The sequence below is a fragment of the Lissotriton vulgaris genome, chromosome 11 (assembly GCF_964263255.1).
Source record: "Lissotriton vulgaris chromosome 11, aLisVul1.2, whole genome shotgun sequence".
NCBI classification, from domain to species: domain Eukaryota; kingdom Metazoa; phylum Chordata; class Amphibia; order Caudata; family Salamandridae; genus Lissotriton; species Lissotriton vulgaris.
Window position 1 is genome coordinate 44,330,730 of NC_141699.1, and position 25,943 is coordinate 44,356,672.

Sequence of the window (25,943 nt, forward strand, 5' to 3'; positions counted from 1 at the left end):
TCTTCTTCTAAAGTTGTTCAGGATAATCTAATTTGGAATGGGACCAGCTCCTACCTTTATCCTGCTAAAGGGGGCTGTACTATGACTAGGTCCCTCCTCTGGGTGGGACCAGGAAAGGGGGTGGTTACACCCCCTATCCTTTGTCCGGTCTTGCGCCAGAGCTGGGGCTGGAGAGTCCCAGGAACTGGTTTAGACCAGTGTATGCACAGGGACACCTTGTGTGCCCCAGGCATGTGTCATTCCTTTCAGCCCTGTCCTACCTAATACACAAAATCCTGTCTGGGGTGGTGCTAGCACCTCCCAAGGCAGGAAACCCTTTGTCCAAGCCTCCCTCGCTGGAAGGAATCCCAGCAGCAGGAAGTCAGACTTGTGTCTGTGGTGGCAGCATCCATTTTGTGATGCTGAGGCTCGAGTTAACTTTAACCGGGGTTCACAGTTACATACATGTCGTGTCCCTCCAGAAGGGTGGAATGCTACCCCCGTCGCCAGAATTGGCGAGTGGGTAGTATTCCAATTCGTATGACATCTTACTCAACATGTTTTGATAATGCTATACCAAAGTTAGCAATAACCGCGAGGATTATGATGCACTTAAGTGTATATGGTATAGCGTTATCATGGAAACAGCTAAAGGACTTGGTTCCGAAAGCTGCAGACAGGCTCAGCTCATGCTAGAGCACCATCTCACATAATTCCAAGCACTCTGCCTTCAGGATTGATAAGGCCTGCCATAGAGTGACTGATAGGAGGATATGTGTCCATTTTAGGGTTAGATATAGGGATACTATATCTAAAACAAAGGGCGATTACACTACCTTGCCCCAGCTGATTGATCAGCCAGTTGTGTCAGATTTGGATGGCCAGCCAGGGGTGGCATAATACATGCTGCAGCCCCTGGTAGGCCCTGAGTGCACCTATGCCCTGGGTACCTAGGGTACACTGTACAGGGACTGATAAGGTGACTCAGTATCCAATTAGATATGCACCTAAGGTACATGGTTGTCAATTTAGAGAGAGACAGCTAGGCTGTGGGTCTTATTAGCAGGCCCACAGCCAGGGAAAGTCGTAAACCAGTGAAGCAAAAACGCAAAAATCGGGGGTGACCATAGGATTGCAGACCCCACTCTCCTACACCTAAAATTTTAGAATTTTGGTATTTGCACCAGGGAGAGAAACATTCAAATTCTTTATGAAGCTGCACAACAACTACTGTCACCTGTTGGGCAACAATAAGGAAACTTGTTGACATGTGCTGTTACAATCCACCTTTTACATCAACACATCAACGCATCGTTTGCTGCCTGTTACATGTTAAAAAGTCTGTCCTTGCCTGTTCCTCCGTACAAATACATTTGAAGCGTTTGCTACATATCTGCAGATTAGAAATCATCCGTCCATTTTGAAGCTTCCTGTTATTGAAGCATGTATGGGAAATCTTCAAAGGTTGCTCCTGCCTAGGTTGCCACCGCTCCCTCGTGAGACCTTAGTTGTCTTCACTCCACTCATGGGGCCCCTTGGAGCCGCTCCGCTCATGCCTGTTGCACTTTCAGACTTGGAAGAACGTTTTTCTGTTGACCATTACTTTTTCTAGAAGAATACATGAACTTAAAGGCTTATCAGTTGAGGAACAATGTACCCAAATTCACAGGATAGGATTGTGCTGCACACTGACCCTCATCGTTTTACTCAAAGTTGCATCACCCTTTAATGATACCCACTGTTGGACCTGGCCTTCTCTGAACGGTCACCCTCAAAGGTTTTGCCTTCTTCCTGCTATTTTGCTTTTACTGAATTCCTCGTTGCTTGCCTTAAGATGCTGTGCACGTTACCACTGCTAAAGTGCTTCTGCTCTCTCCTTAAAACATGGTAGAATTGACTTGTACCCAATGGGCATAGTCAATTTACTTTGAAGTCCCTAGTAAAGTAGTACTCTATGTACCCAGTGCCTTTCCACTAAATGCTACTAGTGGGCCTACAGCACTCATTGTGCCATGCTCTTACGTAGCCCTTTGAACGTGTCTAAGGCCTGCCGTTGCAGAGCCTGTGTGTGCAGTCTTAACATGCCATGTCAACCTGGCAATATACATCTTTTGCCAGGCCCCGGCCTTCCTTTTTAATACGTATGCCACCCCTAGGGTAGGCCCTGCACAGCCCAGAGGGCAGGATGCAGGGGATTTCAAAAGTAGGACATGCACTGTAAAGTGTTACATGTCCTGGTAGTAAAACGCCTGTTAAGCTTGTGTTCAAGGCATGTGTGCTATAGTTACACATGCTTTGCATACTCCTGCCATCTAGTGTTGGGTCTATATGTTTGCAAGTTGTTTTTCTTCGAAGAAGTCTTTCCAGTCACAAGGTTAGGTGACTCCTCCTTTCGGTGATGGTGGATATGGGCATTGACTCCATTGTTAGATTGTTCTTTTCCGCCATCGTGTTCAGACGTCTATTGCTGCGCTCTGCTTCAAAACTGTTCTTTGGGTTCCCTTCGGTGCGCAATCCACTCTACCCTTGTCTGTATTGTTTCCGTACATGTTTCCCTGTTTTCCGCGTATCAGATCAATCAACAAACTCTCCATTTTCAAATTGAAAACCTTGTGGATGGCCTACGGGCCTTGCCACGTTGGGCCAGCCTTCTGCCGATATAACGGACTCCATTCCAATTCTGTCCTGGGTGCCACGCCAAGTACCCTTGCACCAATCTACATCAAGTTTGTAACTTGTGCTTCTCTCCGGAGCACAAGAAGGAAGGCTGCAACGCTTGTAAGTTGTTTCAGTCCAAGAAGAATCTACGCGATCGGTTGGATTGACGACGAGAGATGCAGCGCCAAAGCATCCAACACACTCCAGATAGCCTTGGTGAAGAATCCGACTAAGAAGAGATCGAAGCTTGGAGTTCTGGACTTTTTGGTTCCGTCCAGAGGTGTCAGGGTACAACACCCAAAGACCCCGGAGTTCCACCTGCCTTGGTGCACAAATGAACAGAAACACGGGCTTCTCGATGGTGGCGTCAAAGACCAAAGGTTTATTACTGCAGGGACACAGAAGTCACAGAATCTACGCACGGGCAGAAACTAGGAGCCTGTTCGATTTGTACAAAGTGGGTTGCTCCTTATATACTAAAAATTGTGCTCTAGGCAAATATTTCACATGTCGGTACATTCCCAAACCTTTGTGTCTCTAAACAATAAATATTTGACGTTACACAGGAACCGTCGATAAAATCTGATACCAAACATCTACGAAGAGGGGTTCCCACTAGTTCATCACAATCCCCTGTCAATATTGCATTCAGGACCCGGACCGCCTCATCGTAAAGTTCGTTACCTCCCCCTAATAAAGATTCAGAAAGAAAGAAACAGAGCCAGGTGTGGAAGATAGAAAAGTGGGATAAGGGATGTTTGTGGGTCGTAAATGGGCAAGGCTACCGACTTCGGCCGCCTAATCATGATCAGGTACAATGGACACGAAGACCAGTTTGGCAAGACTGGCCTCGGGCAGAGGAGGCAGCCTTTGTCGAGTCATGCAGCTACAGCGTGATCTGGTTTAAGGTGCACGTGTCATGTAAGAGGTGAATCTCCGGCTAAGGCTACGTGTCCTTAATCGAAGTGGAGTGAATGAAATGATCAGAGGCTATTGCATATGTGAGGGCAAGGAAACACAAAATGGCGGCCATGATCTAAGATGGATGCCGTGGGTATATCAGAAATATGTCAATGGAAGGAGTGCTCTTGCTCGTAGCGTAGCGAAAACACTAGGATATACTAAATGGATCATTTGCGGTTCACTGATACCAATATTATGTATTTCCGACAAACTTGAAAAACACGGGTTCAAGTCGTCACGGAACCGTCACGGAACCTCAGACCCTCCTTTTGCCCTTACATAGGCAATTACTCAGTCTATGTCAGAATCTAGTTCTATGCTCATCAGGTCAGTGACATGTTGTTGTATCATCATCCTTTCTCGTGTCTTTTCTCCAAACGCAGGTGGTTTTCTGAGACAAGTCGTAGCACAAAGACTACACAGAGCAGGACCACACTGGATAATCAGACAACATGAGAATAGGAATACTAGGATGACACCAATGACCATTAGAACTTTCCATCCCCACGCTGAGATCAGAGTCCAAAACCACTCCATGAAGGACCAGTTTCCCTTGTCTACATGAATGGAGTCCGAAATCTTGTGCAACTTAGAGATCGCCTCGTAGACTGTTGGAGCATTATTAGGAATAAAGACACAGCAGCTCGATTGGATCATTCTGCATACCCCACCTCGATCTGCAAGTATAACGTCTAGAACCATACGGTTCTGCAACGTCATGAGCCTATCCGCCTGAAGCTCAGCTGTCAGATTGCTAAGGGCACCAGCAGTTTCAGTAATAGTAGATTCAACTACCCGTGTTAGCTGACGTATGTTTCTACTATTGGCCATAGGTCCCCAGAACGGAAGGAAGCCTTTGAAGAAGTCTCCAGCTTCCTGACCAGCGGTATCTTCCTTGCTGAAGACACCTCTCGCTACTCTTGTTCTGTGGTAATCAGGTGAAGCAGTGTATGTCGGAGGCAATAATCGAGCAATATAACATGATCCTGAGAAGTCGGCAGGCAACCATGTATAAGCTCTGTCTCGACAAATGAAATAGGTACCCCTGGCAGTAAGAAAGGCAGGGGAAGAGTTAGCTGGAAACACATAAGTCTCTACGCACTCACTCCTCCCTAGCTGAGCTCTCGGATTTCTCCCATTACCTTGCAAACAGACCTGACCTCGGTGAGGTACGACCCAGATTGGAGTTGAGCTTTTACGCTTGCTTTCTCCTAAACTAAGGCGATACTCTGAAGTATTCCAACTTAAATATACTCGCAATTCGTCTCTAGGGTATGATGGAGTATTATTGACGTCCTTGACCATGTCAATAATTCCCTGGACTAAGGCTTTGTTAGCAGAGTTATATTTAGTGGAACGTGGTGGACGTGGAGGATAGGTTTCAAGGGCATAAGCAAAGATGGTTTGGAAGGCCTGAAATGATCCATTATAGCTGTAAGGCAAAACCAGATATGGAATACCTTTATCCATAGTGTGAGGTATCAAGCCACATACCCAGCAGTCTGTAGTGTTAACTACCAGTTGGTGTTGGTGCAAGAGCTGTACAAAAGTGTTGTTGATGAATTCTGAGCGTCTGGCTTGCTCATGTTCCGGAAACGAGTGAAAAGAGTGTATAGAGGAAACAGTAGAAATAGCAGGATCAAGGGGAGGTACTGTAGAAACTGGCACAAAAATCAAATTTATGCTAAAGACGATTCCACCCACCAATGTTGCTAAAACAATCAAAAATGTAACGGCACATTGTATCAAGAAACATTTGCTGTGAAGAATTCTATTAAGTCTGTTTCTGCGAACGTAAATCACATTCTTTCGTTGCAGCGCAGGAAGCTCCATCTTCTACAATCCGCTCGCGACCACTGATGATGTGTACGTAGATGAAAATGCCTCTATCAGCCCTGGGAGTTCCCAGAACCAACAGAAAGATCGACCTTGTGTCAGACCCCTGCAAATTCAAACTAGGCACACAGCCACGACCCTACGGCTACCCAGACGGCAAGGCAATTTTTAAAAACAATAAACAATAGCAAACTTCCTGGCTGAAGGCAAAAGTTCAATATATATATAAATATATCAGAATCACAGTATGCAGTTGCCTGCTTTATTTGTCCTTTTTATGGCTTCTAAGGTTGTATCTTTTCTTCGCTGGTACTGTCTGATCGGAAAATAGTGTATTACTAGCAGCTGTTGCAGAGTTTAAGTTCGCAGATAGCAAAGTTTCTTGTGATGCTGGAGACAAATGTTCAGTGTTCAAAGGAGTCCTTTCAGGAGGAGAGTCAAGTTTCAAAGTGTCAGTAATCAAATCGGCATCGCTGAAAGGGACAAATTTCGGAGTTGTTTCAGCTTCGGAGGCACCAATTCCCTTCTTCACCCAGTCGTCGTAAGGCAGCGGCAAAGGAACACGCTTTACATGAGAGGCGTGAATCCAATGTTTACGGCCAGCGACACGTACAGCTGTCCTCGTTGCCAGTAGGACCTGGAAGGGGCCGATGTAGCGAGGCTGAAGGTTCTTTGTCCTCGCAAAATTTCTGACCACCACGTGGTCGCCGGGTTTCAGCTGATGCCCTGGACTCTCCGGAGGTTTTGGCAAAGCATCGAAGACCTGTTGATGAATAAGACTCAATTTAGCAGTCAAGTCGTAAAGGTAGTCTATCAACATAGGATATTCAATGGAGCACAATTGTTTAGGCCTTGGCACACCCCAGATATTTGCCGGGCGGCCAAACACAATCTCATATGGAGAAAGCCCTATTCTAGAATGCACTGTTGCTCTCGTTGATAACAAGGCCAAAGGAAGTGCGTCTGGCCAGGCTAAACCTGTGGATGCTTGTATCTTGGCTATCTTAAGCTTCAGAGTGCCATTGTAACCCTCGACTAAACCAGCAGATTGGGGATGGTTTGCACTGTGGAATTTTTGTTTCACTCCTAGACCAGCACACACACTCTGCATAACTTTCCCTATAAACTCACTTCCGTTATCTGACCATACAATCCGTGGCATTCCAAACCTAGGAAAAAATTCCTTGAGAAGAATTTTGGCAGTTGATAGGGCAGTGTTGTCCTTTAATGGGTATGCTTCTATCCACCTGGAAAAAGCACAAACTACCACCAGGACGTATTTTAAATTGTTGCAGCGTTCCATGTGAATGAAGTCTAACTGAATCACCTCAAAGGGGCAGGAAGGAGGAGCAAAATGACCAGCTGGAGTTGGAGTTCCCTTGCCAGGATTATGCATCAAGCACACCATACAATTTTTCACCACTCTCTCTGCACACTTACTGATTCCCTCATTCTTCCAAACCGGAGCTAACATCTTACATATCCCTTTAGAACTTATATGAGCTACTCCATGCGCCATCGTCACTACTGCAAGCACATATGCATCAGGCAACATCCAACGCTGCTGTTCTGTCAAATCAATCCAACATCCATTCGAGTCCAACTTGCCCGTACTTTCTCTCCATACACGTTTCTCTTCCTCAGTCGCTTCTTTCTGAATCTCTTTCACACTTTCCATAGTGTCCTCACACATTCCAGACTCAGCAATCCATCTTGCAGACGTAGCAACGTACATTCTACTCATCGTGTCTCTAGCTGTCTGTTTAGCAGTTTCATCAGCAAAGGAATTCCCACGACCAACATCATCCGTGATTGCTTTATGAGCACTGCACTTCACAATCGCAACTTCAGTTGGTAAGGTTAGAGATTCCAACAAGTCGTTAACTAGCTGACCATGTTGGATCTTAGTCCCATGGGACGTAATGAAACCTCTTTCTCTCCACAACCGGCCAAAACTATGGGCCACGCCAAATGCGTACTGACTATCTGTAAACACATTCACTCTCTTTCCCTTAGCTAAAACACACGCTCTCGTTAGAGCTATTAATTCTGCAGCTTGGGCAGAATTCTGACTCACTCTTGCAGTCTCCACAATCGTCTTCAAAGTCGTTACCGCGTAGGCAGCAGTCACATCACCATTCTCCAATTTAAAACATGACCCGTCCACATATAGCGTACCATCTGGGTCGGACAGGGGAGTATCTTTTAAATCGATACGTCCTTTTGTCTCTTCCTCCGTTTTGAAATAACAGTCATGTGGCTCAGAATCACTCGACTCTTGATCAGTCGGCAACAATGTTGCTGGATTCAATACATTGCATCTTTTGATCTGAATATGACTCGCTAATAATGTCAGCTCGTAACCAGATAATCTCGCACTAGTAAGGTGTTGAGTCTTCGTTCGGTTCATGAGTGTATCCACTGCATGAGGAACCATGACCACTAGCATATTGTTCATCACCAAACCAGCAGATTGTCGAATGGAAGCTGCAGCTGCCGCTGTAGCCCTCAAACAACTAGGTAACGCTCTGGCTACCGGATCTAATGTTGATGAAAAATACGCACAAGGGCGTTGTTTATCACCAAATTTCTGTGTCAGAACACTCAACGCGCAACCTTCTCTTTCGTGAACGTAGAGCGTGAATGGCTTGCTGTAATCAGGTGTACCTAATACAGGAGCTGAACACAATGCTTTTCGTAATTCAGTAAAACTCTCTTGGCATTCATCAGACCATGGCACCGGACTTGGAACATTTTTCCCAGTCAAAGCTACCAACGGTTTTGCTAAAAGAGAAAAATTTGGGATCCACTGCCTACAGTAAGAGGTAATACCTAGGAAGGCACGTACTTCTCTCTGTGTGCGTGGAACACTCATCTGCGTAATTGCTTTTATTCTTTCTGGGGTCAACTTCCTTCCCTCCTTTGATAAGAGGTGACCTAGGTAGGTTACCTCTTGGCAGCAGTATTGCATCTTGGAAGGAGACACCTTATGATTCAAATTGGACAAATGATGCAATAACGAAATTGTAGCTGCTTTGCAAGTTTCCTTGTCATCGGCAGCCACTAAAAGATCGTCTACGTATTGTACTAGGGCAGAACCTGGAGGAAGGACAAAAGAATCTAGCTGACCTTTTAAAGCTTGACTATAAATGGATGGACTTTCACAATAGCCTTGTGGAGCGCGTTTAAATCTGAAACTGCGACCTCCTAAACAGAAGCCGAAAATATCCCTACTCTCTTCGGCTATCGGAATGCTAAAGAAAGCATTCTTTAGGTCTATAACTGAGAACCATGTAGCTGTAGCAGGTATCAATGTTAACAAGGCAGTAATGTCTGGCACTACAGGAAACTGCGGAATTACAATCTTATTAACTTCTCTAAGGTCTATGACAAACCTATAAACTGGAGGTTTTGTAGGGTCAGTTCGCTTCAGAATCGGTAATACAGGACTGTTACAGACATTTCCTCTAGTTTCTTCAACTACACCCTTCTTAATCAAGTCTTGCACAATCAATAAAAGTGCACGCTCACCTTCACTCGATATTTTATACTGGGGAATTCTTGGAAATTTCACATTTGCTTTCAAAGTCACTACATACGGTGGAATTTCTAGGAGACCTACATCATTAGGACCAGTCGCCCAAAGAGAATCAGGGAGTGAACGGAGCTCCGGCGGGAGTGCGTCCATTGACAAGTACATCGGAGAGGTGATGTTTTTACCCAGTGTAAGCTGTACTCCTTCCGGAGAACAGTACAATGTCGCATAGAGTCGTTTTAACAAATCTAAACCAAGCAGATTTTCATTACAACCTGTCGTCAAAATCAGGGGTGCTTTCAATTGGCACGGTCCAACAGAAATAGACAAAGGACCAGATATCGGATTGTACACAGGGGCGCCTGAAAAACCTACGGAAATATTTGTTGAGCCAGACAAAGGTGCGCCAGGGAGTTTCGCATGCATGATAGAACTTTTTGCGGCACCAGTATCCAACAGAAACGGTTCGACTACACCTGATGTTGCTACTGCGACATAAGGCCCACTCTGATCCACTGGAACTGATACTACTCCCTCTCTCTGTCCATGGCTGTCCTAGTACCCATTTTGTTGAAAACCCTCTTCTACTTCACAATAATCTTCAACAAGATATTGCTGAGATCTATTTTGCTGAACAGATTGTCCATTTCGTTGATCAAAGTGATTGGATGGACGATCATTAGTTTGTGGAGGCATAGCACCTCGTCCTCGTCCTCTAGAATTCTGCACAAAACCACCACGACTTCTCTGAGCTGCTGTTGCATTATTTTGCGCTAAGATCGGACATTCATTTTTATAGTGACCCTCTTTCTTGCAGTACGCGCATTGATTCCATTGATATTGAGGTCTTGATGTACTATAATCTGTCCTTTGGTATGAGTTCTGCTGCGTATTAGTCTGGTTCGTGCGAGGCGGATACGCCTGCTGCAAAAGAACTTTAGTTTTTAAATCTTTCGTTTTCTTTTCTGATTTTTCCTTCTCCTCTTTATCTCTATTCTCGTAGTACTGTGCAGTCGCAAGTATTTGCGCTGTCGTAGATACAGCCCACGCACTTTCTGAGTCTTTTAATTTATTGCATAATTCAGGTAACAAATTATGCACAAATTTATCGACAAATAGTCTTTGCCCTCCTTCTGTACTCATGTCCTGACCACTATGATCCACAAAAGTCTCTTCGAACCTCGTGAAGAAGTCCGAGACACTTTCGTCTTTCTTTTGCCTACATGCTGACAACTTGTCCCAATTAACACGCAATGCTGGCATCAGAGTCTTCATTAGATCAATTATTCTACCTGGCAGATTAGCGATCAAAGGTTCGGGTTTCGCACCACCTATTTGTTGACCATCTGCTGCAGTGATAGCTGCCCAATCACCACCTAAAGCAGCCTGATGATCCTCTCTACGAATTTTAGCCCACACTGGTTGCGGAACTACGTTACCAAATAACATATCAATGTCGGCTAAGTTCATTATACAAGCCTCAACTGTCTGTGTTAATTCCTTGTAATATCCGGCTGGATTCTTACGCGGATCTGGCAAGGCCTGCTTCACTGCTAACACTTCTGCTCGTTTCCATGGAATGTGTATCCACACTCGTTGGAACTGCGCTGGAGCACCTGCAATACCAGCATTATCATCACGTGGCACTGCTTCGCGCCAGATTGGAGGAACTTCCCTCATAGGATATTGGCGACTTAGCTTCATTTTACCTTTCTCTAAATCTCTCGGAGAACGAAGAGATGGATCATTCCTAAAACTTAAAATGAGTTCCATCGCTTGCTTTATTTTCTCACCCACTATCATTCCAGCAGCAAACTCCTTTTGAACCCTAATTAAATCTTCCAAATCTGATTCGACATCGTCTTCTTCTATTTCTTCACGTAACAACGAGCACATCTCATCAAAGACGTATCGTTGCGTTGGTTCTCCCCACTGCATAAATGTGTCTAACACATCTCTCGTACTATATCTTCTACCCTTCGAAATCCATCTGAGAGCCGTGGAGTCTAAAACTCCCCGTTCCTCAGTACTAGGAAGCTGACTCCGTCTCTGTACAGAGTCAGGAGTAGGAGTCTTAATCAGAGTTTTATATATAGGAGACAGCATATTAGTAACTGAATCAGTGATTCTTCGACGAACAGAAAGTGGAGTTAGTACACTCGCAGACATAGAGAATGCAGTGGAGGTAGGAATAGATGAGGAAGCAGTAGGAGTATCGAGGAAAATAGCTTCTGGAGCAGTAGGTACAGAGGTAGGTATAAGAGTTGGCAGTGTAGGAAGAGGAGGAGCTGTAGGAACATTTACATTCACCACAGGAAGTACAGGAACTTGGTTCTGAGGGACAGGAGCAGGAGCACCAGGTTGTCCAGCAACCGGCAATTGAACATTCGGGACGAGCGGAGCCGTAGCACCTTGTGCATACGGTGGAGGTGACCGTAACAGATAAGACAGCAGAGGATCGTTTTCGGAGTCCTCCAATATCTTAGCCATTTTCGATGGCAAGGCAGGATAGCACTTGTCAATCGCTAGGTTATGCTCTCTAATGGCTACATCTATGACCTTTTCACACTCGTTAGCTTGCAACTGTTTAGTCGCTTGCTCTAGAGTTAACCCTTCTTGTTCTTTCTGTTCTTTCTTCAACCTTTTCATTTCTCTCTGTTTGGATTCTTTCCGCCAATAACGGAAGGAATCAAACATTGCCGGCCGGGCTTTCTTCTTGAACAATTTCGCTTCTAAATTGTCAAGAATCTCTTGCTCAAAACTACCATGCAGTGGCCAACTAAGGACACCATCCTTCTTACAATAGCGGACCCATATCTCATTATAAGTTATAGGACCCACGCCATACTTACAATATAAATCATATAGGGGAGTCCCAATCGGAGGAACCAGACAAGAGTCCTCCAATCGCGAGTCACTGTTGCAACTAAAACAAGACAACATTTTCCGACTTACCATTTTCAGTCCGGAACACAAAACAAACAAAACACGGAACAAATATGTGCACTCGAACCAAGAACTTAGGCCTACCAAAACGAACTGATGTATCGATACCCAAAACTAAACCAAATAGATTATCGTAACTAAAACAACCAATGATAATCTAACAAAACCAAACCAAACCAAGAACCGATCAAGGATTTTTAACAATCCTCACAAAGTAACCAGCTAGCTATCACTAAATACTTAACTGAGGCACTGAAGACGTCACCAAGGAGAAACCCGTCACGTTTCGCCGTACTAAGGACTGCACCACTTCGGGTCCAAGACAGGGCGACGGTCAAGGCAACGGCCCACTGCAGCCGTCCTGAACGGGAAACCCTCGTGGAAGAGAACTTCGGGCCACTTTTGCGATATGCCGGGATCGATGAAGTGGGGCGCCTCCCTCAGGAATCTTCACACGAAGCTTCTCGAACTCTTCAGGCTTTTGGACCGGTACCGAATGACGTCGCCCCACGTTGGGCGCCAATTGGAGTTCTGGACTTTTTGGTTCCGTCCAGAGGTGTCAGGGTACAACACCCAAAGACCCCGGAGTTCCACCTGCCTTGGTGCACAAATGAACAGAAACACGGGCTTCTCGATGGTGGCGTCAAAGACCAAAGGTTTATTACTGCAGGGACACAGAAGTCACAGAATCTACGCACGGGCAGAAACTAGGAGCCTGTTCGATTTGTACAAAGTGGGTTGCTCCTTATATACTAAAAATTGTGCTCTAGGCAAATATTTCACATGTCGGTACATTCCCAAACCTTTGTGTCTCTAAACAATAAATATTTGACGTTACACAGGAACCGTCGATAAAATCTGATACCAAACATCTACGAAGAGGGGTTCCCACTAGTTCATCACAATCCCCTGTCAATATTGCATTCAGGACCCGGACCGCCTCATCGTAAAGTTCGTTACCTCCCCCTAATAAAGATTCAGAAAGAAAGAAACAGAGCCAGGTGTGGAAGATAGAAAAGTGGGATAAGGGATGTTTGTGGGTCGTAAATGGGCAAGGCTACCGACTTCGGCCGCCTAATCATGATCAGGTACAATGGACACGAAGACCAGTTTGGCAAGACTGGCCTCGGGCAGAGGAGGCAGCCTTTGTCGAGTCATGCAGCTACAGCGTGATCTGGTTTAAGGTGCACGTGTCATGTAAGAGGTGAATCTCCGGCTAAGGCTACGTGTCCTTAATCGAAGTGGAGTGAATGAAATGATCAGAGGCTATTGCATATGTGAGGGCAAGGAAACACAAAATGGCGGCCATGATCTAAGATGGATGCCGTGGGTATATCAGAAATATGTCAATGGAAGGAGTGCTCTTGCTCGTAGCGTAGCGAAAACACTAGGATATACTAAATGGATCATTTGCGGTTCACTGATACCAATATTATGTATTTCCGACAAACTTGAAAAACACGGGTTCAAGTCGTCACGGAACCGTCACGGAACCTCAAGCTTCCGCCGCAGAAGAAAAGGCCCTCTCCGTTCCAGAGTCCGATTCCGAGCTTGAGATCCATCTGAAGTCCGAAGATGTGCCTCCAGACAGGGTACTGTGAGTACCGAAGACCCCGTACCCCCTAAATCCTTTTCTAAAACTCATACGGCTACAGCACCACCTCTGCCTTTTGTCCAAGGTCGGCACCAAGACAATGTTTCCACGCCCTGCCTCTCGGCACCAAAACTAACCGTCAAGCCTTCCAGTTCTGGACCGAGTCAGACGAAATACCTTCAGATCCGAAATCATCAGGCTCCAAGGACAAATCTGGTTGGAGCCTAAACCCTTCGCTTTTGAAACGCAAACATGCTTCGGAGACGAAACCCTCTGCTTCCAAACACAAACACGCTTCGGAGCCAAAACATCATAAAGACAAGTCGATTTTGACGCTAAAATCCAAGGACAATGTTCTCGAGACTCCAGAAACATTTTTAGATGTTCTTAAGGCCAAATTGGATCCCAAACAAAAGAAAATGTATATTAATCCTGATACTAGACATATGTTGGCAAAAATACAGCAAAACACAAGCTCCCTGCAGAGGACACTTCTGATAAGATTCCCTTAAAGAAGAAGGAGGACATGGCTACTAGCCCTGTGTGTCCTGCCCCACAACCCTCTCCATTCTATTAGAAAACCAAAACAACTTTTTCTTTCTACTGCTACATCTGGTTACGGCAAGTTTTCTGATACATTCAGTTACGTTATGCTAAAGCCAAATGTAAGTTGCATCATATACCTACAGCCCTGCTAGGTGTCCCAGGCCCATGTGTGATGTGCTGCTCAGTCCAGTTTTTGTTTTTTTATTCTGGGTCTTGTTTATTGCATTTTACAACAGGACTGCAAGTCCCAGAATTCAAAGGAAAAACAAAACCTGACTGAAGTAGCACATCGTGCATGGAAATGGAAAATGTGGCAGCTGTGTACCTAGAGCACAGACCTGCCATAAGGCGCCAAAATGTTCAGTTGGTGGATATTTGTGAAGCCGCCAAATAGAGTTCCACATAATCATTCACAAACCTTCCTGTGTGATCATTCACTCCGGCAAGAAGCGCTAGTTAGTCATTTAAACATTGTTCCAAACATTGTAACGAGGCACCAGACCACACGCCATGTCACTTAATAAAAAACCCTCAAAGCTCCTGTCTATGAACCACATCTGGCCTAATCCGCTCATACCCCTCACACTCCCCGACAAGGGCAGTCCACCTCAACCAGCACGAATGATTGATGTTCACCTCAACCAGCACAAAACATAGAACTCCACCTCAACCAGAACAACCATTGATGTCCACCTCAACCGCTCGAACCATATATGTCCACCTCAACCAGCACGAACCATTGATGTCCACCCCAACCAGCACGAGCGACTGATGTCCACCCCAACCAGCACGAGCGACTGATGTCCACCCCAACCAGCACGAGCGACTGATGTCCACCCCAACCAGCACGAGCGACTGATGTCCACCTCAACCTGCTCGAACCATTGATGTCCACCTCAACCCGCACAAACCATTGATGCCCACCTCAACCCGCACGAACGATTGATGTCCACCTCAACTAGCACAAACTATTGATGTCCACCCCAACTAGCACGAACCATTGATGCCCACCTCAACCAGCACGAACCATTGATGTCCACCTCAACCAACACGAACCATTGATGTCCACCTCAACCAGCACAATCGATTGATGTCCACCTCAACCAGCACGAAACATTGATGCCCACCTCATGGTACTGTACTTACTGCTCGTCACTGTTATGTTTTACAACCAATACGTGTGAATTGATCTACCTCACCGAGGAAGGGAAGCTGGTGTTCTCTCCACTTTTAATGTTACATGTATATTTTCTAGTTGTTATTGATACATTCTGCTTTATTGTAAAGAGCTCTGATGCCTACGGACCATGTCCGCACTATATAAAATAACAGAAATAAATAAAGACCACAAGTTGCTTTAAAACTAATAATCCTTCTTCGAAGAAAAACAACATACAATGATTTGGGCCCAACACTAGATGGTAGGAAAGATCAAAGCATGTCTTTTTACAGAATTATAATTGCACACGTTGTTACAGGTAAGTCATGTTTTCCCTATGCAATAAGTTCTTTGTGTCTAGGATTGGTCTGGTTCAATAAATGTCCTCTTTTTCCCTCTTTTAGACAAACTCGAAACATCAAGCCTGTCATCCTGCCGCTGATTTGGTTTGAAGAGGTGAGGTCCTTGGCTGGTTCTGTGATGTGAGTTTGTAACATGTGAACAGCAGATATGACCCCCTCTCTGGCCTTCCTATGAAGCCCCAAAGGATCCTGTGGGATATATGACGTTACAACGCGTCCTTTTACAACGCATACCATGACCACGGATTTATTACAACGCAGGTCATGTTACAACGGATCCCTTTACAACGCTATTCACTACAACGCAGGTACTATTACAACGCAATACCATTACATCGTAAGTATAATTACAGGTAAGTAAATAAAATTAATATTTAATGTAAATAATTATTAATGTATTATTAATTTTAATTATTTATTAATAAAAAAATAAAACATATATTAATACAATTAATTTTAATTTTTTAAATTGTAAATATATATTAAAAATACCCCTGTACCCCAAAACCCAAACCCAGCCCTTAAACCTAAAAATACCCCTGTACCCCAAAACCCAAACCCAGCCCTAAAACCTAAAAATACCCCTGTACCCCAAAACCCAAACCCAGCCCTAAAACCTAAAAATACCCCTGTCCCCCAAAACCCAAACCCAGCCCTTAAACCTAAAAATACCCCTGTACCCCAAAACCCAGCCCTAAAACCTAAAAATACCCCTGTACCCCAAAACCCAAACCCAGCCCTAAAACCTAAAAATACCCCTGTACCCCAAAACCCAAACCCAGCCCTTAAACCTAAAAATGCCCCTGTACCCCAAAACCCAAACCCAGCCCTTAAACCTAAAAATACCCCTGTACCCCAAAACCCAAACCCAGCCCATAAACCTAAAAATACCCCTGTACCCCAAAACCCAAACCCAGCCCTAAAACCTAAAAATACCCCTGTACCCCAAAACCCAAACCCAGCCCTTAAACCTAAAAATACCCCTGTACCCCAAAACCCAAACCCCGCCCTAAAACCTAAAAATACCCCTGTACCCCAAAACCCAAACCCAGCCCTAAAACCTAAAAATACCTCTGTACCCCAAAACCCAAACCCAGCCCTTAAACCTAAAAATACCCCTGTACCCCAAAACCCAAACCCAGCCCTAAAACCTAAAAATACCCCTGTACCCCAAAACCCAAACCCAGCCCTAAAACCTAAAAATACTCCTGTACCCCAAAACCCAAACCCAGCCCTAAAACCTAAAAATACCCCTGTACCCCAAAACCCAAACCCAGCCCTTAAACCTAAAAATACCCCTGTACCCCAAAACCCAAACCCAGCCCTAAAACCTAAAAATACCCCTGTACCCCAAAACCCAAACCCAGCCCTTAAACCTAAAAATACCCCTGTACCCCAAAACCCAAACCCAGCCCTTAAACCTAATACCCCTGTACCCCAAAACCCAAACCCAGCCCTAAAACCTAAAAATACCCCTCTACCCCAAAACCCAAACCCAGCCCTAAAACCTAAAAATACCCCTGTACCCCAAAACCCAAACCCAGCCCTAAAACCTTAAAATACCCCTGTACCCCAAAACCCAAACCCAGCCCTAACACCTAAAAATACCCCTGTACCCCAAAACCCCAAAAAAGATAAACTTACCTATAATTATACTTACGATGTAATGGTATTGCGTTGTAATAGTACCTGCGTTGTAGTGAATAGCGTTGTAAAAGGATCCGTTGTAACATGACCTGCGTTGTAAAAAATCCGTGGTCATGGAATCCGTTGTAAAAAATCCGTGGTAACAGTTGTACACCGATCCTGTGTGACCAGCAGATGGACGGTCAGTGAAAGGATTGTTGTTAAAGGTCTCAAGGACATTCTCTCTTTCCCCAGTTTAAACTCTTCTTCATGACTATTGGTTGTGAGTGACATCTCTCAGAGAAGAGAAGCTCAACAGGGCCTCTTCCCAGGCTCGTCTCATCCCAGGACATTGATGAACAGCCTTCCATTGCTTCTCCTCCTTACTCTCCAGCAGGACTCCCCGGATCACATGAGCACCCCTCCCCCATCCACCATCTTAGTATTACCTGCAAAGCTCCTCAGCTGTGTGGCCGGGCACATCCCTCATCCATGTCACATGAGAGGGCTTGAGCACATTCTCAGCTGTTAGATGGCTGGTGATGCAGAGGTGTGTCTCTCAATGAGAGTCCTGCTGCTTAACCCAAGAGCACACATCACTGAGGTTTGCAAAGCTTTTCTTCATGTGCACGCCACTGCTACCTCCTGAAAGGTTTGCATCCCGTGGATCAGTCCATGCTCCCCTCGGCTCATTCTTGATGACCACAGCCTCACAAAAGCAGCGTTCTCCATCTCTGTGGTTTTTGCAGAACCATGTTAAACACAAGAAAAGACACCTGAGAAATTGTTGACCTGTTCTTTTAATAACTGACTGTCCATGCCAAGCCTATATATGGACACACACAAATGTGACAGGTGTCCTCACTCATCACCAGGTGTCATACTTCATCATAGGACTCCCCTCGCTCTTTAAAAACCCCGTTTGCAGACCTATACTTAATAGTAAAGGAGGCCCTTCTGCCTAACTCTAGAACCTGCAAATGAATATGGTAAAGCCTCTGTGATACATCAAACTACCTTTTCATTTAGGTGAGATATCACTTGGTCTTAAAACTCAGTGTGGAGACTAGAGGAACCAATGTGGCATCCCCACTCAAACCGTCAACATGTTTCTACCTCTTGGTTCAAAAGAGTCTGTGGCATTCATCAGGACGGACACAGGTTCATTTCATGGCATACACTCCTGTCAGTAGCACTATTCCTTTGCCATCCCTCACCATTCCTGGGTCCTTAAAAAATAGTAGGCACACATAATTATAAAATACATAGACGGGGAGTGACTGACAAACAAAAGCATGTACTTCTGCGTGCACAAATTGTGAATGTGACGCTGCACTCGAGTAATCCATGTTCCAAACTGCAATGATTTGAGACCCGCTCACATCCCTCTTACCCTAAATGTGGGTGATCTGTGCGTTCCTCGTGGATCACCCAGTACCGCTTGCTCCTTCCTCCCGGGGATTAGGACAAAGGAGTATAAGCCGGGTTTTTGATGTCCGAATTAGCACCCATCTGATTGGTGTAGAGCATCGCCTGTGATCATTATCATCTGTGTTTCTATTGCTTTATTCTAATTACGTATGCAGCTGTCATCACGTCTCCCACCTTGAATATGATGCCAGCTGCTGATACTTTGCACGTCTTCCTTGTTGAATATCATGCCCGTTGCTGATAGTCAGCACGTCTCCCTCCTTGAATATGATGCCAACTGCTGATAGTTTGCACGTCTCCCTCCTTGAATATGATGCCAGCTGCTGATTGTTTGCACTTCTCCCTCCTTGAATATGATGCCAGCTGCTGATTGTTTGCACGTCTCCCTCCTTGAATATGATACCAGCTGCTGATAGTTTGCCCATCTCCCTCGCTAAATATGATGCCAGATGCTGATAGTTTGCACGTCTCCCTCCTTGAATATGATGCCAGCTGCTGATAGTTTGCCCATCTCCCTCGCTAAATATGATGCCAGATGCTGATAGTTTGCACGTCTCCCTGCTTGAATATGATGCCAGCTGCTGATTGTTTGCACGTCTCCCTCCTTGAATATGATACCAGCTGCTGATAGTTTGCCCATCTCCCTCGCTAAATATGATGCCAGATGCTGATAGTTTGCACGTCTCCCTCCTTGAATATGATGCCTGCTGCTGAGAGTTTGCACGTCTCCCTCCTTGAATATGATGCCAGCTGCTGATAGTTTGCACGTCTCCCTCCTTGAATATGATGCCAGCTGCTGATAGTTAGCCCGTCTCCCTCCTTGTATATGATGCCAGCTGCTGATAGTTTGCTCATCTCCCTCCTTCAATATGATGCCAGCTGCTGATAGTTTGCACGTCTCCCTCCTTGAATATCATGCCAGCTGCTGATAGTTTGCACGTCTCCCTCGTTGAATATAATGCCAGCTGCTGATAGTTTGCCTGTCTCCCTCGTTGAATAAGATTCCAGCTGCTGATAATTTGCACGTCTCCCTCCTTAAATATCATGCCAGCTGCTGATAGTTTGCGTCTCCTGAAGTGTGCGGATGACAATGAAGTTTTATCAGACTTACAATTTGGGTTCCGTGAGGGACTGGGCACCACAGAGCATGCCCTTAATTTGTCTCTCCGAATAGGTAAATATGTAAATGCGAAAGGGGGGGCTCTGTACATGGCGTATGTTGATTTGTCGGCAGCTTTTGACTGTGTCAGCCAACCCAACTGTAGTCCATTCTATTGGACATGGGGGGTAGAGGAGTCACTCGTAAACTTTTTACACGAATTATACTCCGACGCCACAGCTAGAGTGAGGTATGGCGTGGGGGGTGAGTTAACAAAGTCGTTCAGGGTAGAGAGAGGAGTTAGGCAGGGCTGTGTCTTGGCCCCGTTTTTATTCAACCTTTATACCAATTGCTTGGAACTTGCCATGGTAACAGGGTGCCAGGACCTCCCCACCATTAACAACCGCCCAATACCGGCGTTACTCTACGCCGACGACGCTGTGATTCTAGCCCGTACCCCCTTGGAATTACAACGTGCTCTTGTGAGATACAGCACTTTCATGGCCAACCTGGACCTGAAAATTAAGATTAAAAAAACGTTTGTCATGTCTGCAGGCTCCAGGATTAAGAAAATGAAGGCCATTTTTTTAGACAAACAAAAACTTGAGAGCGCAACCACATATCAGTATTTGGGAATTGTTATTGATCACAAATGTTCCTGGAAGCATGCCATTGAGTCGAGGAAATTGCTCTTCATGAGAGCAACAGTTGCCTTGATTAATTTCACAAGTAAACTTGGTAGAAGGCCTACTGTTGAACTCATAGAGATATGTAAGGCTAAATGTTTAGCCACTGCTATATACAGGGCTGGAGTGTGGGCATATGGGATTGTTGAAGTCCTATAAATGGTGACAAATAGTTTTTTAAGATTCCTTCTAGCTGTCCCACGGGGCACAGCGACCTACGTATGCCATTTGGATCTGGGCCTGCCCTATTTGACAGACTTAGTCAAAATCCAGCCTCTTCTCCTATGGCACCGTATTTGGTCCTCTAGTGAAACTATTTTCTGTCAAAGGTTTATACAGGACTGTATTTCCTTAGAGAATGCCCATAAGATTGGATGGATGGCCTACATTAGAAAATTTCTTAATGACTTGGGCATGGCACAATATTATCATTCTCTCATCCTAATCGCTGAACTCCCGAGAAAAACGTTTAAAAAACTTTGCTTGGCGCATTTAGAATCACTGTGGCTCCCAAATGACGTCAGCAAAACTACAGTCCAACACTCGTTAGTAATCCAAACAACTTTGATTATCCAACCTTACCTAACTTAATTTTTCAAGTCATGAAAGACTTTTACTAACTAGGTTTAGATTGGATATTTTTCACCGTCTGATCACCTTCCCTACAATTAACGATTGGGCAAAGTACTTACAACCATGTCCTTGTGACGACATCTCCGTCCAATCCACAAAATCCTATTTTGTAAGTTTTACCGCGAACCAAGGAGACGCTGGCTTATGCCGATTTGAAAAATTATGGGTTTTCGAAGGTGTCGCCCCGCTTTCCTCACTCTCCAACTTCTAGACGTAGTGTGTTTTGCTAAAGCCATAGCAACATTTTTGAGTGTTGTTATTAGGCATAGGCGAAACCTAGACTAAATCGGGATTCTCGTTTTGACATTGTCTTGCTCAACTGCCAAATTCCTATCTGATTTAATTTGAATTCAATTAACTCCAGGAAGAGCATGATGTTTCAATGTAACAAATCACCTGCCCTATGGCTGGAGTGCCCCTTTTTAGGTCTCGTGGCGCGTTAGCGCTGTGTCCCCCAGAGATCTTTTGTCACTGGGTCTGCTTCCGAGGAGACAGCACCTGGCCGCGCGCATTTTCTCTTGAAGGAGGCAATTTCAGCGGGCCACGCGCTCGCTGTGGCCAGCTGCTGTCTCCTGGGAAGCTCCAACACCACACACGCATGCGCACACACAGAGACACACACACAAGCGCCCACGCACGCACGCACATATACAGAGACACACCTCCCCCCGTCGCACACATACACACACACGCGGGCACACACACACACCAGTGCACAGAGACCATCCGCCATCGCACACATACACACACACGCGTGCACACACACACACACACACACACACACACACACACACACACACACACATACACACACACTAGTGCACCAAGACCCCCTCCCCCCTCCTACAACTAAGGGCCACTTACCACCACTCCGTACTTCAGCCGCCACCGCGTCTCCACTGCTCCTCTCCTGGCCAGGCACTCCGTGGGCGCGGGCTTCCCAAGACGGAAGTCCCGCCCCACGACATGTTTCGTTTTGGGCGGCACACAAAGACCGCTTCCTATCTTTAGCGGAACGTACACCTATAATAAAATCTGTCTTCGAAATGCTAAAAGCAGCATTATTATCTGTTTTTGGCATCTACTCTATTAAAATTAAACTAAAGGTGAATTTCCATTCTAAAAACAGTTTAATAATGTATTGTTGTAGCGAATTAACTTGGAGTAATCATTCCACCATTATAACTAGCAGTATAACTGTTTTAACAAGAAGGTAATTCGCAATATTATCTTTAAGGCTGAGACTGCGTTATTCAGTATTAGATTCGTATACCTTCATTGCAGTGTACCTACTCTCCGTTTACTGAATACAAATAAATACAATTTAAAGGTGGCCGCCAGCCTGCACTCTAGTGGTTTTCCATACTAATTGGCAAGGCTGTACAGCGAGACAAAGCCACGCAGGAGTGACGCCCCTTGTGGGCGCTTCTCCGAGCTGGAGCAGCTGCTGGGGGCTTCGGCAGAATGGTGAGCGACTTGCTGCTTGTGCGTGTGGAGGGTGTGCGGTGCACGAGCCGGGAGTGTTCTCACTGGGCAGGAGGAGCTAGCAAAAGCCTAGCCGGCGAAAAAGCGGGCACGGAGCGCTTGAACAGAGGGAACCAGCGTACAGGTACTGTGCTGGGACCCTAGCTCACTGGGGGAAGCTGCTTGTGTAGTAAGAGAGCATCCTTTCAGGGACATTGGAGGTGACAATGGAGGGGTGGCGGTGTTGATTAGCAGGACATGCCAACTGCACTCGAGGGCACATTGCGCGATGACACCTTGGGTGCACGAGTCATGCCATTTGAACGTTCGAGCTGTTGCAAAAGCACCAGGCATAGACGCGCACTGTGCACTTTGTTCGTCGGATTATTTCAGAGTTAGGAGAATTCAAAATGAAACGTCATCTAGGATGAATGTGAAACCAGGGATATACGACTGCTCTGGTGGGAATTTTCAGGGGAATGAAAGGGGGGGGGGGTATCGGGCCTTAGTGTGTGCGCTGCAGAAGAGTAAGAACTGAGAAGGGATCGGCCAGGATACCGGAGAAGGCTTTTGGACAATATGAATCCCCATAATTTTATGTTCTATTAGGATGTGAGAACATTGCTTGAAGTGATTCATAAGCAGAAACAGGACTCTTTTATTTTTTTTGGGAGGGAGTTGTTGTTTTGTAGATTTATATAGTAGGAACTTGCATCAGCACCAGTTGCATTACACAAAATCACATTCATTTTTATTTATTTTGGCACAAGAAGATTAAGCTGTTTTTGCCCAGAATCACAGCTGACACCAAGACTTGAACCTAGTTCCCCAGTTCCAAAGTCAACATTTCTGGGCATAATGCCACATACTCTCCATTAGCTAAAATACAGCATAATGTATTTTGAGAATCAGGTAGCTCTCCTAACTGGATTTATGGTGCTGATAATACAAACTTCTTGTGTCAAAGTCCTCTGAAGTGGATGAAAATACTTGTTGGATACTAAACAAAACATGTACTAAATATGGCTCAAATCAGAGAGGCAACAGAGGTAGATCGAGATCCCTCATAAAATGTGTCTGAGCTTTACCTGGAGCTGGGTGCCTTGAAACAGATATAGTCTTTTCTATGGTCCTTTTTCTTCTCAGAGACTGGGGTATTCGGAGAAGGCAGCACCTCCATGTTGCTCACAAATAGAGTGGTGAAGTCATGCCTGTGAACCATGATGTGGAGCAGTCAGGAAAGGAGGAGCCGTATTACATGCCAATATGGTGTATTTTGGGAAAGAGTGAGATTGTATGGGCCCATCTGCTCTTTCCTTTCAAAGGTTGCTGGAGAGCAGCGGGGTTAGCCCTGGGCATGTGTTAATAGAAAATGTATGTGCCTTGCTGGGGCTACTGAATTGCAAGGGGAGGTCCAGGGAAGGTGTAGGATAGAAAGTGACAGTTTTTCTCTGGTTCTGCCAAAATAGGTTGGTATTGATTCTACCACATGCCTCTTTCTTCCACCACCTTCAGCACCAACTAACAGCTACCAAAAAATCTTCCTAAAGCAATACAGACTTTCATAACAAATTTATGAAACACATTGTTATATACAATGCCAATAGCTCAAACTGTAATGCTGCGAGACCTATTGCATTGCAAATGCTTGTTAATTATGCACCTTGCACTTTATGTTTTGCTGAAACCTCGCGCAAAAAATCACTGCCATGATTCTATTACTCCAAATGATATTTTTATTATGATTGTCAATCTTTTAAATTGTATTTATATGTAATATGAATGTATATTATGCTTTTATGGCTGTTCGATACATCCGATTAAAGCTTATTATTGATTGATTGAATATGATGCCAGCTGCTGATAGTTTGCACGTCTTCCTCCTTGATTATCATGCCAGCTGCTGATAGTTTGCCTGTCTCCCTCCTTGAATATGATGCCAGCTATTAATAGTTTGCACGTCTCCCTCCTTGAATATCATGCCAGCTGCCGATAGTTTGTCCGTCTCCCTCCTTGAATATGATGCCAGCTAATAATAGTTTGCACGTCTCCCTCCTTGAATATCATGCCAGCTGCCGATAGTTTGCCCGTCTCCCTCCTTGAATATGATGCCAGCTGCTGATAGTTTGCACGTTTCTCTCCTTGAATATCATGCCAGCTGCTGATAGTTTGCACGTCTCCCTCCTTGAATATCATGCCAGCTACTGATAGTTAGCCCGTCTCCCTCGCTGAATATCATGCCAACTGCTGATAGTTTGCATGTTTCTCTCCTTGAATATGATGCCAGCTGCTGATAGTTTGCACGTCTCCCTCGTTGAATAGAATGCCAGCTGCTGATAGTTTGCATGTCTCCCTCGTTGAATATCATGCCAGCTGCTGATAGTTTGCCTGTCTCCCTCCTTGAATATGATGCCAGCTGCTGATAGTTTGCACGTCTCCCTCCTTGAATATGATGGCAGCTGCTGATAGTTAGCCCGTCTCCCTCCTCTAATATGATGCCAACTGCTTAGTTTGCCCATCTCCCTCCATGAATATGATGCCAGCTGCTGATAGTTAGCCCGTCTCCCTCCTCTAATATGATACCAGCTGCTGATAGTTAGCCCGTCTCCCTCCTCTAATATCATGCCAGCTGCTGATAGTTTGCACGTCTCTCTCCTTGAATATGATGCCAGCTGCTGAGAGTTTGCACGTCTCCCTCGTTGAATATCATGCCAGCTGCTGATAGTTTGCCTGTCTCCCTCCTTGAATATGATGCCAGCTGCTGATAGTTTGCACGTCTCCCTCCTTGAATATGATGCCAGCTGCTGATAGTTTGCACGTCTCCCTCCTTGAATATCATGCAAGCTGCTGATAGTTTGCCCTTCTCCCTCCTTGAATATCATGCCAGCTGCTGATAGTTAGCCCGTCTCCCTCCTCTAATATGATGCCAGCTGCTGATAGTTTGCTTGTCTCCCTCGTTGAATATCATGCCAGCTGCTGATAGTTAGCCCGTCTCCCTCGCTGAATATGATGCCAGCTGCTGATAGTTAGCCCATCTCCCTCGCTGAAAATCATACCAGCTGCTGATAGTTTGCATGTTTCCCTCCTTGAATATCATACCAGCTTCTGATAGTTTGCCCTTCTTCCTCCTCTAATATGATGCCAGCTGCTGATAGTTTGCTTGTCTCCCTCGTTGAATATCATGCCAGCTGCTGATAGTTAGCCCGTCTCCCTCCTCTCATATGATGCCAGCTGCTGATAGTTTGCCTGTGTCCCTCGTTGAATATCATGCCAGCTGCTGATAGTTAGCCCGTCTCCCGTCTCCCTCGCTGAATATGATGCCAGCTGCTGATAGTTAGCCCGTCTCCCTCGCTGAATATCATACCAGCTGCTGATAGTTAGCCCGTCTCCCTCTCTGAATATCATACCAGCTTCTGATAGTTTGCC

At 45.4% G+C, this 25,943-nt stretch overlaps 1 protein-coding gene across 2 annotated transcripts in view; it reads left to right on the forward strand.

Moving 5' to 3' along the window:
• The window catches only part of SCARB1 (scavenger receptor class B member 1), a 549,841-nt gene that overhangs the window by 434,055 nt on the left and 89,843 nt on the right, over positions 1–25,943 (forward strand). For both annotated transcript variants that reach the window (XM_086942688.1, XM_086942687.1), the window contains exon 10: positions 15,621–15,672. In XM_086942688.1, the coding sequence (XP_086798814.1) occupies positions 15,621–15,672 (52 nt within the window). The remainder of the gene's footprint in view (positions 1–15,620; positions 15,673–25,943) is intronic.